General features: G+C 39.7%; 1 protein-coding gene across 14 annotated transcripts in view; it reads left to right on the top strand.

The window, feature by feature from the left end:
- Nucleotides 1–9,463, top strand: part of LOC117429727 (autism susceptibility gene 2 protein-like) — a 287,630-nt gene extending 278,167 nt beyond the window's left edge. For 7 of the 14 annotated variants that reach the window (XM_034903122.2, XM_058998109.1, XM_034903117.2 and 4 more), the window contains 9 exons: nt 754–849; nt 1,577–1,648; nt 2,383–2,412; nt 2,942–3,013; nt 3,967–4,108; nt 5,228–5,326; nt 5,672–5,755; nt 6,053–6,275; nt 6,731–9,463. In XM_034903122.2, coding sequence (XP_034759013.2) covers nt 754–849; nt 1,577–1,648; nt 2,383–2,412; nt 2,942–3,013; nt 3,967–4,108; nt 5,228–5,326; nt 5,672–5,755; nt 6,053–6,275; nt 6,731–7,976 — 2,064 coding nt within the window. In that variant the 3' untranslated portion in view covers nt 7,977–9,463. The remainder of the gene's footprint in view (nt 1–753; nt 850–1,576; nt 1,649–2,382; nt 2,413–2,941; nt 3,014–3,966; nt 4,109–5,227; nt 5,327–5,671; nt 5,756–6,052; nt 6,276–6,730) is intronic. The other 7 variants (XM_034903124.2, XM_034903123.2, XM_034903125.2 and 4 more) reach the window with 5 other exon arrangements.
- The last annotated feature ends 6,209 nt before the right edge of the window (nt 9,464–15,672 follow it).

Below are 15,672 nucleotides of genomic sequence, written 5' to 3'. Positions count from 1 at the left end.
GGAATCAGTAACAAGACTCCTTCAAACAATGTTTTTAATTGAGTGTTTCTTTTGTTCCTTCTCCTGCTTTTAAGCTGTTGTATTGTGCCTGTAAAATACTGCTGTCTTGCCGTAGAGCTTGAAAGTAGCCATCAGGAATTGCAAGTACTTCCCCGTCCCCTAATTTGTAGTTTATTTTTAATCAGATCTATTTTAGGTTAATAGCTAGTTATTTTCTATATTGCTGTTAAACGGCAGAACATGTTTAAGCATGTTTCAATGCATTTGCATCACATATCTTGAAGCTTCTAAGATATGGATTTGTAAATTTAAAAAAAACATGTTTGATATGAATAATGAGCTGCCTAACAAATTCAGGTCAGGCAATTATAATAATTTTAATGAACAGTGACTCATTGCCTAGGAGATGTTTGGTAAGATTATGTTGCACATAAAATGTGACAGTGGTTAAGCCAACAGGCTAGAGTTCAGTAGCATATCATGTTATGTTTTAAGTTATCGTTAACATATTTTCTGCTGACCAAGAAATACATTAGCAGATAGGAAGTAAAAACATTTCTGTTAAGCCTACTTTTAAGCTCTTACAGCCTGTACATATAGTCTTTAACAGCTCTTGCTCCTGTCCTTTCATTCAACTAATTTGCTTCACATTCACATAGAGTTCTACTCACAGCTGCTGTGCTCTTCCATAAGGCACAATTAAATATGTTCACCCTTTACTTCTGCTAAAATATGCCTTTCATCTTCTTACAGTTGTTCCACTCATATCCACCACCTGTGTCTGGAATCCCACCCATGATCCCTCCTACTGGACCCTTTGGATCACTGCAAGGAGCATTTCAGCCCAAGGTAACCAAGGCCTATGTATAAGTGCACATGTTTATGTGAGTCTATATATTGACATTTACTATAGTAAACCTGTGTCCTTTGGATGGGAGTATATACATGCACAGTGTCGCTGTGTTCCTATTGAATAAGATGCTGTTGTTATGCTACAGAGCTTAAAAGCATCAATCAGGAATACACTGAAGATCAAGTGTTGATGGCATTTTAACACACACTCTTCAATGTTTTCCTGATTGCTACTTTTAAGCTCTAAAGCTGTGGCCAAAAGTGTTGCATCACCTAGAATTTTAGGATTGAGACATAATAAAAAAGGAAACTATATAACCATAATGTAGATCTTTTATTTAACATCATGTAATTAAAGAAACTACAAAATGATAATAAAAGTCTACTGGGAACCATAATAGTAGTACAGTATTTCATGGTAGATTTTACAAAGCGATATGTAATTCAATATGTTAACGTAACATCATTCAGCAGGTTTCACTCGACTTTATGAAGCAAAATTAGTTACTTCTATTGGGTGATGCCAACCTTTTTGCATTGCTATATATCATGGTCCACCAAGGTAGCATCTTTAAGTTAATGAAAATAGTGCCCTGCTCAATGCTAACACACTGTAGTAACCTCCTTTTAGCAGAAGCAGCTAAAATAGTTTTTCATAAGAAGGTATTCTTTGTTGTGGCTCTGTTAAACCAATGTATGTAACTATTATTTTATGTATTTTTAGACTTCTAATCCAATTGATGTAGGATCCAGACCTGGAGCTGTTCCCCATACCCTCTTGCAGAAGGATCCCAGGGTAAGTAGTTTTTGAATGTTGTAATAGTATTTGTACACATTGCATTCTAATTCTTATTCAGAATTGTTTAAGTTGCTGAAAAAAAACTGCTACTGATACTGAAAGTGAAAGAAGAGCAAAGAGAATTAAACATTAAAGCTTTCCCCAACTAGTTTAAATACAAGATCGACCAAAGAATGGGCACTCCAAGGGACTTGTACTGTAGTAGCAAAAAATAATAAAAACATATAATGCTAGTTTATATATATATATATATATATATATATATATATATATATATATATATATATATATATATATATAGATAGATATATATTATACATGGTACTGCTGCATAACATCTATATAGGGATCAACGTGACTTTGCCACTGATATTTCCTTAGCTACTGTTTCTAGCTTCCCTTCAACTTGACAGAAACAGCAAGCTAATTGACGTGTAATTTCCTAAACAAATTTACATTGTTCCTAAAGATTATGTTTTACACACAACACAGCAACAGGCAATCACCTTTTCCAACAGCCTTGTTTAACAGCGTGTCAGCGTTGATGTGTGACAGGTCTAGGAGGGCAGCAAACTTTATAAATACATACTAATTATTCTCGGGGAATGGTTCATTTGAAAGTAAAATCTTAACATTTTCATTTAGCCAATAATGAAGCAATATGCATTTGTTAATTGGAAGGATTGTTTGAGTGACAGGCGTGTAACGGAGCTGTCGTTCATTCTTTCCAGCTGACAGATCCGTTCCGGCCCATACTGAGGGTAAGAACACTTTACTAACAATAGATTCCTGGCTGCTGTCCCGTAGGACCAGAAAGACAAACTAATTATAAGATGATTGTGCCTTACAGGTGTCACATTGCATATAGTTTTAATGCATTTAAAATTTCAATTAGCATTTAAACAGTTCATAAGCCCCCCCACCCACCCACCTGAGACACAGCAGTGAAACTGGTGTAATCTAATTTAAATGTAAAATCAATATTAGGAGAAGATAACATGTTTCGCTTTGGTGTGAAAATGTATATTCAAGGTCATTCAGGTATATTTACTTGGTCTAATTATAAATTATCTCTACAACAAATGACTTGATGTTATCAGATTTGGCGCTGATTTTCTAAGACTAGGATTCAAGAGCTAAAACCAAAGGCAGACAGAAGATGAAGAAATCGAAGTATATGGTGTAGAATGGTCTGTGAGAGAGGGCAGTGCTGTGAATAGTGTAACCATTTCATACAGCAGAGTATGAACACTGACACCTAAAGGGTTTTTTCCCCCTTTCATTTTCCAGAAGCCAGGGAAGTGGTGTGCAATGCATGTCCATATTGCTTGGCAGATTTATCATCACCAACAGAAAGTAAAGGTTAGTTCACTTGTTTGGGAGATTACCATGGGAACTGCCTGGCCGTGTTGTTAGAACCTCTTTTTGCTGGGACTCAGAAGAAGAATTCCTTCCATTGTATAAATAACTAGATGTGGCTGTGCTTTTATTTATAGTACAGTTAGTTAAACTGAGCAGCAAACAAAGACCAGCCCTAGCCAGGATGTGCCTACCCAAAGCTTGCCAAAAAGAGGCATTTAATATGTGCATTTAAGTGTACAAAAGATGCAGTCCGGTGGTATAGATTGAAACCTATTTATAACAGAGCTGCAATATTTTAATACATGCCTCTAAACGCATTTATACATAGTTTCTAACATATAAATGAGTGTATTAAAAAATATCGTAATCTCAATTTTTGTTTTGCATGGGTGACACTACTTTACTGTAGTAAATATATTGGCTTTAGAAATCAATGAAAGCAATTACAAATGTGTAATACTCTGTTACCATAGCCAACCAATGCAGATACAAATAGATACATACATTATCTTAAATACTTTTTCTCCCTCTGCTGGTGGAATGGGGGAATTTCAGATAATTTCAAATTGAATGAAAAAAGCAAAGCAAGTAACAGTAATGCCAGTATCAGTAATTAATGTTATGATAAATACTTTCAGTAATGCTAAACTGTTTTATATGGGCAAATTCAGTAGGTTGCAAGTTAGTAACATTTCTTGTCAGGCTTGTATCTGAACTGGAATGGATATGTTACAGCGGTTAGTATATTCTGTGAGGTACACTGGGGTGTACGTTGTCACAGCTCTGAGAAGAGCAGGACGAAACCACAGGTCAAGTGCTTAAATTAAATTCACTGTCTTAAAAATGTAAGTAATGCACAGACAAAATAGTACATCATTCCCCAGTGTGTGACTGTATTCCAGATGCAACAGGCTGTTTAGAAATGGAATTTCAAATGGATCTCACTCTTTCAGCAGCAGATGCAAGCAGACCCACACAAACTGGACTTTGGCCTCAAACCAGAATTTTTGTGTCGGCCTCCAGGCCCGAGCCTCTTTGGAGCCATTCACCACCCCCACGACCTGGCTCGCCCTGCCACCCTCTTCTCTGCAGCTGGTAAGGAAACTCAACTGAAATACTAATCGTTTTGTGGCTTTAAACTTTTAATGTTAGTAAACCACGACCTGAGAAACCACAGGGTAAGTCCACTCATTGAACTAATCTTAACAAACAGAAAGTGATTGTGTTCAATAGTTTCCAGCTATCAGCGGACAGGGTGTAATAAGGACAAGGTGGCATTTCACTATTGAGACGTTCATATCTAATCTTACAGCCAGTGTAATGACAGATAACAAGAATTAAATGTTTTTATCGTTTGAATTGCAGTTCATTTCTCACACACTTAGGGCATATCATTAGATTATACTGATTGCTCTATTCTTGATACTGGTAAATGAAAATGATGAAGTGTTTTTTTTTTTTTTTAATCTTTTACCTTGATCTAAACCCCAAGTTTGTATGCAGCGATAGACTTCTCAAATATTTTTTTTGGAAACCCAAACACAATCAATTTAAAAATGTTACCCTCTAGTAACCTTTGTTAATTGGTTATCAGGATTGCTAAAACAGGAGAGATCTCTCCTGATTAAAGTTTCAGGTTGTACATTTCACCCTTCGCTTGGGAAAGTATATGGGTTAACACACAAGAGTCCCAGAGCAGATGTAATGCATCAGATTTCTCAGAACTTTAATTGTTCTGCAGATCTCAGATAATGATACCTACTGCTGAAGCCTGCTTAGCTGGAGAACAGCGGTTTTACATTTATTATTTATAAAAAATACTGTCATATCTATTATTCAGACAGTTCTGTTTTGATATTCGAACAATCAGGTTTTTTCTTATCATCTCAAGCTGTCCTTGACAAGGGATTTTTTTTGTTGTTGTTTTAAAAGAAAATCCTTAAGCTTGTTCTTTTAGTGTTTCAAGTTTCTTAGTTTCATACATCCCCCACAACAGCTTGTACTACAAGACATCAGATCACCCTGGACTACACATGTAAAGACACATTTCTCCTAACATATTGTTACTTTTAGGTTTTATATACATGCATCTCTAGTGTACTTACAGATGTCTCCAGTTTCTCCCCAGTGTAGGATAATAACAATACAGATCTCTAGATTGGTAAAGTTGCATGCTTGACAAAGGGACTGCTTGAATGACATACTTATTATTAGGTGCTTTATGTTTGTTTGCAGGTGCCACACATCCGACTGGAAACCCTTTCGGACACCCGCCCCACCCCAGCAACTTCCTCAGTCCTGCTGCTCATTTAGGTAAATTTCAACCCTTTCCATACAGTACTGAGACATAGTCCCTGAAAAGGCTATTTCTTGGCTTGGTCATTCACTTACTTTCCTAGACAGAGAGTTTCTTTGTGCTACAGAACAGTTATAGTAGGTAGAACGCTGGCACTTAACATACAGTTAAAAGCAAAAGAACAAATTAATCTCTTTTTAGATCGTTACATTTTGAGAATTTCATTCACACCCCAGCCTTCCGTAATTTTTTTGAATAGTGGTGATCTTTAGACAGCCCGGAATTTTGTAGATACTCAGCGACAGGGATACTAGTCTAAACCAAATTTGGAAGTCTCTTATTGAATTTGTGTCTGTTTTCAGAGCCATTCAGCAGACCGGCTTCTTTTGGAAGTCTTGCAACATTAAACTCTGCTGCCTTTGGTGGGTTGGGGAACCCTTCACTTAGTGAGTAACTTACAATCATTTTTTTTAAACTACCACGTCCTACTGTTAAAAAGCTAAAGAATAGAATATTCCTCTTTTATCTACTTACCTGTAACATTATTTAAACACATCCTTAACTTAGTGTCCGTGTCATTAAAAGACAAGGAAACTTGGAGTGCCTAGTTCTTTCTTGTGAACCCCTGACCATCTTTATTAACAGTATTCAAACAGACTGTTGGGAGTTATTTATTTTGGTACATACCACTGCTGCCAGGTGGTTTCATTCCTAACCTTCTTTTTGCACCCCTCCCTCAACAGTGCCCAACTCAATGTTCAGCCACAAAGACGGCCCCGGAGCACAGAATTTTAACAACACACACGAGCCCTGGAACCGGCTCCACCGAGCACCTCCCTCATTCCCAACCCCTCCGCCGTGGCTGAAGCCAGGAGAGCCGGAGAGAAGTTCTTCTGCTGCAGCTCATGACAGAGAGAGAGATGGAGACAAGCGAGACTCGGCCATTAGTAAAGAGGACAAAGAAAGGTACGAACACCACTTCAGTGTGTACAAAAAGAACCCTCAAACAAAAGCTTGTAAAAATGTATACATTGTTAGATATTGTTTTGGAGAGCTATGCAAAGTAATACCTGTCTTGAAGGTCCTGTCATAAAAAATAAATAAAAAAAAAGATGAAAGTTACATTTATACAAAATTGTAAGACAAAGCTACAGTAGCACATCATCAATCTGAAATATCATTGTGAGCCACTAGAGGTCCCTGAACATTCCTACTGTTGTCAATGATTTACAACAGTTGAGGAGGTTTACGTCAACAGGATATAGAAATAGGATATAGAAAGGTGCCAACACCTTTCTGTTCATCTCTTTTTGACACATGCATACAAACTGTTTATCACTAAACCAAGATTCAGGGAGTGTGAAGTAGTGAAAACCAGTAATACCAGTGTCCTGAAGCATTTTTTTTTTTTTAATCTGTAGGGACAGCATTGAAAAGAGGCACCACAGCCACCCCTCACCAGCACCCGTCAACCCAGTGAACCCGCTGGCTCACAACCGCACTTCAACCGAGCCCCCCAGGAACCACGTGAACAACGAAGTCCGCGAGAAAGAGAAGCCGAAGGAGCGCGAGCGGGATCATCCCGACTCCTGGAAGGACTCTGCCACGGACGAGCATAAGCTCAAGGAGAACCACATTCCTGAAAAGGATGGTGTAGTAATCCATGGGAGCCGGATAGCAGACGACGGCAAGCCAGGGTCCAGGGGGACGTCCCCCTACATCAGGCCAGCTGGCCTGGACAACACAAGGCCTAACAGCACTTTGAACCGAGATGCAGAGAAAAAGAGTGAGCCAATGTACGACCATCAGAAGAAAAACAGTGAGATTAAAGTGAAGGAGGAGCGCAAGGAGGACCACGAGGTTTCCAGTGAAGTGCCCCAAACGCACAGGCCTACAGAGCACTCCCATATGACATCCACCGCCAGCATCCATCCCACTTCGAGCGTCCATCACACATCCTCCATGCCGATGGCCATGGGCATGGCTGGCATACATCCAATGAACAGCATCAGCAGCATGGACAGGACTCGCATGGTGGCTCCTTTTATGGGCATTAGTTCCATTCCTGGTACTGAACGGTTCCCTTACCCTGCGTTCCACTGGGATCCCATGAGAGATCCGTTAAGAGACCACTACCGGGGGCTGGACATCCACCGAAGAGACCCTCTAGCTAGAGACTTCTTGTTAAGGAGTGACCCCCTTCACCGCCTTACAGCACCAAGGCTTTACGAAGCAGAGCGCTCATACAGGGACAGGGAACCACACGATTATAACAGAGAGCACCTTCACCACCTTGCAGTCGAACAACGTCGAGAGCATGAAAGAGCCAGCCACATGGAGGAGAGAGAGAGGCTGCACATGCTCAGAGAGGACTATGAACACGCCCGTCTGCACCCTATGCACCATGCTGCTCTCGACGGTCACCTGCCCCACCATCTCATGACTCCCGGACTTCCCAACATGCACTATCCAAGGGTAAGCCCCTCGTCAGCACACCAGAATGGCATTCTCAACAAGACTCCTCCCACAGCTGCTTTGAGTGCCCCGCCTCCACTAATCCCCACACTGGGCCCACGGCCTGGATCCCCGAGAAGGACTACTCCTTTGACGACAGACATTAGGGACAGGCCTCCCTCCCACACCCACAAAGACATCGAAGCTCGGTAAACACTACGCGTGTTAAAGACTGACCTAATGCCCAATGTCTAAACAAAATGAACTTTACCAGACACTGCGGGGGCTGTATTATATCCATATATAAATGTGTGCAAAAATTGGAATTAGGGGTTTTGTACATTTTATGTTTACATTTTGTAGCCAACTTACTCTTTGTTTTGTGTGTGTCGTCTACTACTATTAAATCATTTTATTTGTATAAAATTGCTCTTGAACAATCAAGAGCAGAACAAAAACACAAAGGTGGTGCAAAAATGTTGACACCCTGGAAAGACACGTAGTGTTTTGGAATGTACAGGTGCTTTTGAAATGGTGTGTAAAGGAGGCGGCAAGCCATGTAGATATTTCTGTACAGTGTAAAGGCTTGCTTCTTGGATAAAAGGTACATATATGCAAAAGGGTGTGATGAAAGCTTTACTTTGTACAAATGTAAATAGACTTAAGTGAAACTTCTTAAACTGTGCTATTTGCTAATTTTATTCTTTGTTAACACAGTCTGCTTGTGCTGTGTTAGGTTTGTCGTTTCACAGATAACCCCCCTCCAACTATGCAATGAATGTTTTGGCTTTTTCCCCACAAAAGCCAGCATTTCTGAAAGGAGCCTTTTTAACACACAAACTACACAAACTTGTATTTTCTCCAAAAACACAGACTGAGGTCTCTCACACCTTAAAACTGTATATTATAATACAAATAAATGTGATTTTAAAAAATCCTAATTCATGTGTTGCATATTGTAAACCCATAAAGGTAGTATGGGAGCATTTTTTCACAATCTGAGAAATTCAATTTAGCTTGCTGGTGACAATCCTTATTTATCCCTCCCCCCTCATCTTATTTTTTTCAAATCCAGGCTTCTCCAAAAATCTGAATGGAAGAACGTAAGAAAAACTTGACCAGTCACTCACACTGCTTTTAGTTTTGACTGTTATTCATTTGTGCATACCTTGCTTGTGGCCTCTTTATATCTGTTTGGAGGGAATAAGATTTTAAGCTCAGACAGCAGAAAACATTTCTACTAAAGGAGTGTAAAGTATGTGTATGAAAATAAAATTAGTTCCGTTGGTCTAATAGTGTATCAAAGTGCTATCCTAAGTTGTATCTTAAAAAAAAAAAGAAATAAAAGAAAGAAGTCTCACTACAGACAGTTTGTTTCTAAAATGAGAAGAGATCTATTTTAGTAGTCGACTGAAGGTTTAGTTGTGCGCTTCAAACTTTGTGAACTCCAGATGTTGTGCAGTGTTTTTTAAAGAAAAAGAAAAAAAGTACACTAGAACAGTAGCGTTAGTTCTGAGTATTGCAAAGGGATTGTTATTACAAAACTTTTTTGCTGTTTATCATGTACGTAAATGAAGTCCTTTCTAGATCATATGTAAAAAAAAAAAAAAGTGAAGCGACTCTGAATCTTCAGCATGTTCCTCATTAAAAACCTTGTGTTATGTAAATTGTGCCATGTTATTAAAAAATGTGAACTAAAACATGAAATGACCTCATTTGTAGCATGTTTTACATGGGGATGGAAACCCCTAACAGATTCATGAATATCACATGGGTAGAGTGGCATTCTGCAATATTAACCCTTTAAAGTAGGAAGCATTGGCTATTGACTAACACCAAATCAGCTATCACCACATCATTAACAACATCGAAAAACTAGAGGGTAAGTGTGACAAGGATAACAGAGGTTTGAGGCTCAGAGACTGTGAAAAGGGCAAAATAACGATCTTTATTAAACAAAAAAAAATACAAAATAAACCGGCACAAGGGCCAAACAAAAAGGTTTCAAACACAAAATAAACACAAAACAAAACTTACAAATAAAGTTTCCAGGCTGGGCGTTGCCTTCACTGGTTTTCAAACATTAAATAAACACACAGCACACACAAAAACACTCTTCTCCTTCTAGAACTCTCCCAAATGGGAGGCTGAGGCCTCCTTTTATGTCAGGTGGCTGGTGACTAATTGAATAATTAATTAGTCGATTGCTCCCACCTGACACAATCAATCAGGGCAGGGAGGAGAATTTAACTCCTTCCCTGCCAGTATTTCTAAAGGCAGAGCCCTGCTCTGCCACAGTAAGTTATAGGGGCAATCCTATTTTCTAACTAGAAATCACCCTTAAAACTATACATACCAACAATGCAGACTGGAGACGAGAAGAAATCATGGGGAGATCTGCCATGTTACAGTGGATCCATGTGGACTCTGAAATAATACAAAAAGACAATGTGCTTACAAGAGTTGTATAATAAGGAGTCACATACTATGATTTCCTTGTAACTACCACACAATGCACACAAGAGAGACATCTCAAAGTAGCTTTAAGCAGTGAGCTTATTCTGAAGGTTTAAACCACTCACCAACAAACTTTCTAATGCGATTTATACAGTAGCAGCTTAGACACCAAGGCACACTGCACCATATTCACAAAACGTTTGAGGACTGTTTTAAGCAATGTCTGAGCGTCAAGTTTATTCTCATTTTTATTTCAAGATTCTTTAAATAAGTATTTAAAAAGAGAGCTCACAAGATGCCATATCACGGGTTGCCTGTCTCAGACACGGCCACACAACAAACCAGCAGTATCTCACGGGTCAAACCGCACACAACAAAGAGCAGGCACATTAGCTACAAATACACAATAACTATTTTAATGATGAAAAAAAAATGCTAATAAAGCATATAACAATTTTATTTGACCAAACGTATATGTACATATGGTGTGTAGGTGCTACCCTATGCTCCACTTTAGACTTACAGTCTGGTACCTTTATAGTAAGGCACATTTCTCATGTAATTCTAAATATTTTAAATGGGATTGTAATCCCTACACATTTTGTCATCACATATAGTGCAATGAATAAATATTTTGCATTATATCAAATGTTCTGAAATAATCCTTACCATACACGGTCTGTACTGTTTTTCTTTTGGGGAATCATGATCATTAAAAGCCGTGGGGTGCTTTTAGTCATTAACAGCTCAATTAGAAAACATCAGCATCACATTACAGTAAGTGTTTCGTGATCGAATACACAGCTATGTTTGTAATACTATAGCCCTAACATTTATGAACAAATTGGCAGGAAAAATATATATTTTTTTATGTATTTTTTTTTTATCAAGAGTTCAGTATAAAACAACGTATGACACCTTGTCAGTGTTAATATACTGCTTTATACAATCCAGTACATTATGCTTGCTAAAAAGTTCACTCCCTACAATAAAATAGGATTATAGAATATAATCGGTATAATTTCATTTTTTTATATAAAGTGTATTACTTTGCTGCGGCCAGTAGATGGCAGCAAAGAAATATCTCGAGTCCTTTCTGCAGTGCTTAATTTGAGCCGGATCCTGCCGGAACAGGATCCGGCACCTCTCAGATTTTACTTTTTTTGTTCCGGCTCCTAATTTGCTCGGATCCGGTACCTCTCGGGGCATGATTTATTATTTTTTCCACTGTTTGCACTGTAAACATTCTAATAAAACCGATCAGAGTTAAAATTGCTTCTGCATCCTCGTTATTTCTCCCGTCCCCCAGTAAAAGCGCATCCTATCCTGCTTTCTTATTTGTACATGCGGTTATGGGGCGGGCCGGCGAGGTAAATTGAAACAGTGGTGGTCGATTCATTTCGTTCATTTGATTCACTGATTCAATGACACAAAACCAATCAATGTAGACCGCATTAAGATTGTTTACGTAGGTTTATTTGAACCGGAAAGAACGAGTCGTTCACAAACTACACATCACAAAAGCTAGGGAGAATCTATATTTGGTTGACTTGGTTCATAAACATTAAATTAAATATAGTTTAACAAAAATAATAATAATACATATTTAGAATACTGGAGATAACATAACAGTTTGAACCATTAGCATTGTTTAGCCATCAGTATCAATTTAATCTTAAAAAAAAATAGTCAGTTGCATTTCTTATGTGTTTTTTTTCTATTCATTGAGTCACCCATTGTTTTTTACATCAACAAAAAAGAGCCTCGAACGAGTGGTATTTATTCAGCACAGAGCAAAACACTGTTTGCCCAATTCCTCTTCTAGCCAGTAAATCTTTGGGATTAGTCATGTAATCAAATACACGTTGAAGCACACCCATAACCGCAACATGTATATTTTATAAAAACAAAGTTTAAACGTGTATATATTTAGTATTTTTTAGTGTTTAACACAGTAAAATAACATTTAGAAAATGTATATTTAATGTGCGTGTAAAATATAATATACGTTTAAGAACGTCATCCATTAGAATGTGCAATATCCTCCTAAAAGGTTGTTGTATCGCAGCTGATACTACGTGTCACCTTGTGGACTGAGGGGAATCGCCGTCATTATTAAATTATAAAATATTTAACCGTAGTTGTAAATCGTCATGTATAAAACACATTCATTCCTCAAGGTCAAATATGTAATCACAAGTTATATAATTAAGCCTTGGGTACAATAACGTTACAATACCAGTAGATGTTTGTATTTATTTATTTTGAAAATGAGGTGTATATCGCAATTATTATTATTATTATTATTATTATTATTATTATTATTATTTTTATTATTATTTATTATTATTATTTATTATTATTATTATTATTATTATTTAGTAATTTGGCTGACTTTACTCAAGATGACTTAGAAGTATTAATCATAGGGAGGGGTGAAACTAGCAAAAGAGTGGGTGGAATGTACAGTAGTTTTTGAACATGCCCGAACCAAGACCCATTTAGCGGCAGCAAGCATTGTAGCCAAGGCTAAAGATGACACCTTAACACAGGTTATAGCTACATTGTCTGGCTACATTGTGTTTGTCACTTTTTTCTCATGCGTTCCGGTACCTCAGAGCCCCCCCCCCCCCCCGGAACACCCCCCCTCTCGCACTCACTATGTGTTCCGGGACCTCCCGATTTACAAATTAAGCACTGCCTTTCTGATGTTTTTTGAAAGCTGATGAAAGTGTATGAAAAGTCTCACTGCCAGATTAAAACCTGGTCGCATTTCAGAGTAGTATTAAAAAGAAAAAAAAAAGTGTTTTTTTAATTAAATTCATCCTCTTAGGCCCTCACTTTATTATTATTATTATTATTATTATTATTATTATTATTATTATTATTATTATTATTATTATTATTATTATTATTATTATTATTATTATTATTATACCTTTATTTTACTAGGTAATCACATTAACCTCATTTTCAAGTGAGACCTAGCCAAGAAAGGTAGCAGCAGTACAATAAAAAAAAATATTACAATACAAACATACAAATATAAAATTAAAATACTTTTAAAACACAGACAAGTCATACTCAATGCAATAAACAATCAGTTAGTGACAATCAATTAGTGACAGGTGTAATCAACTCCTTCAAGTCTGTTTCAATGAATCTAATATATTTTAGTATTATTATTATTATTATTTATTTCTTAGCAGACGCCCTTATCCAGGGCGACTTACAATCGCAAGCAAATACAAATACATTCAAGTGTTACAATATAAGTCATACAATAAGAACAAGAAATACAATAATTCTCAAGTGTGACAAATCACAATTCAATAATACAGCAGATAATAGTGAAAGTTACATCAGGATATGATTAAATAGTGATAGTTACATCAGGATATGATTAAGTACAAAATACTACAGATTAAACACTTGGCAGATTACAATATTCTGAGGTACAGGATTAAATGCAGTAAAATAGGGGGCAGATAAGAGCAAAATAAAGCATATTTAAATGAAGGGTGATAGTGTCCCAGGATACAACAGAGGAGTTCTACAGGTGCTGTTTGAAGAGGTGAGTCTTAAGGAGGCGCCGGAATGTGGTCAGGGACTGGGCAGTCCTGACATCTGTAGGAAGGTCGTTCCACCACTGCGGAGCAAGGGTGGAGAAGGAGCGGGCTCGGGAGGCAGGGGAGCGTAGCGGAGGTAGAGCCAGTCTTCTAGTGCAGGCGGAGCGGAGAGGTCGAGTGGGGGTGTAGGGAGAGATGAGGGTCTGGAGGTAGCTGGGTGCAGTCTGATCAAGGCATCTGTAGGCTAGTACAAGAGTCTTGAACTGGATGCGAGCGGTGATCGGGAGCCAGTGGAGCGAGCGGAGTAGTGGAGTAGCGTGGGCGAAGCGAGGTAGAGAGAACACCAGGCGAGCAGCAGAGTTCTGGATGAGCTGGAGCGGACGGGTGGCGGACGCAGGGAGGCCAGCCAGGAGGGAGTTGCAGTAGTCTAGGCGGGAGAGTACCAGGGCCTGGACCAGGAGCTGGGTAGCATAGTTGGTGAGGAAGGGTCGGATTCTTCGGATCTTGCTCAGGAAGAATCTGCAAGTGCGTGCCAGAGTGGAGATGTGCTGGGAATAAGAGAGGCAGGGGTCCAGGGTGACTCCAAGGTTCTTAGCTGAGGAAGAGGGAGAGAGTGTGGTAGATTCCAGAGGAACAGAGATGGAGAGATCAGAGGAGGGGGAGGAGGAGGGAAAGAAAAGGAGGTCAGATTTAGAGAGGTTGAGTTTGAGGTGATGCGAGTGCATCCAGGAGGAAATAGCAGACAGACAGGTAGAGATACGGGAGGAGATGGTGGAGTCAGAGGTGGGGAAGGAGAGGAAAATCTGAGCATCATCAGCATAGAAATGGTATGAGAAACCATAGGATGCGATGAGGGGGCCCAGGGAGCGGGTGTAGAGAGAGAACAGGAGAGGACCCAAGACTGACCCTTGGGGGACTCCAGTTAAGAGAGGGTGAGGTGTGGAGGTTGCTCCACGCCAGGTTACCTGGTAAGTGCGGTTGGAGAGGTAGGAGGAGAACCAGGCCAGAGCAGTGCCAGAGATCCCCAGGTCAGCAAGAGATGATAGTAGAATAGAGTGATCAACAGTGTCAAAGGCAGCAGAGAGGTCGAGGAGAATTAGGACAGAGGAGAGAGAGGCAGCTCGGGCACACTTAAGTGAGTTGGTGACAGACAGAAGGGCGGTTTCAGTGGAGTGAGCAGAGCGGAAGCCAGATTGGAGAGGGTCAAGCAGAGAGTGGTTGGACAGGAAAGCAGAGAGCTGGCGGTGTACAGTCCGCTCGAGGGTTTTGGAGAGGAAGGGTAGGAGGGAGACAGGACGGTAGCTCTGGAGGGAGGTGGGGTCGAGGGTAGGTTTTTTGAGGAGGGGAGTGATAGAGGCTTTTTTGAAGGCAGAGGGGAAGATGCCAGAAAGTAGAGAGGTGTTGAGGAGGGAGGAGATGAAGGGGAGTAGAGCAGGAGCAGCAGCTTGAAAGAGGTGAGTGGGGAGGGGGTCCAAGGCACACGTGGTGGGTTTGTGACCCTGGAGCAGGGAGGAGAGGTCAGAGTCTGAGAGGGGCAAGAAGGTGGAGAGGGAGGGCGAGTTAGTAGGGGATGTAGTGGGTGTAGGGGTTGGAGCAGGAGGGGGTGCGGGGGAGGGAGAGGTGTTAAAGAGTTTGCGGATATCTGAGATTTTAGAAGAGAAGAAGGAGGCAAAGTCGTCAGGGGAGATAGAGGAGGGAGGAGGAGGGGGGGAGGGTTTAGGAGGGAGGAGAAGGTAGAGAATAGTTTACGTGGGTTGTTAGTGGAGGCTTGGATTACAGATTGGAAATAAGCACATTTAGCAGAGGAGAGAGTAGAGGAGAAGGAGGAGAGAAGAGTGCGGTAAAGGTCTAGGGCAGCAGGGAGTTTGGTTCTCTTCCATTTC

The sequence above is a fragment of the Acipenser ruthenus genome, chromosome 24, assembly GCF_902713425.1.
Source record: "Acipenser ruthenus chromosome 24, fAciRut3.2 maternal haplotype, whole genome shotgun sequence".
Lineage (NCBI taxonomy): Eukaryota > Metazoa > Chordata > Actinopteri > Acipenseriformes > Acipenseridae > Acipenser > Acipenser ruthenus.
This window is presented reverse-complemented; position numbering and strand designations above follow the sequence as displayed.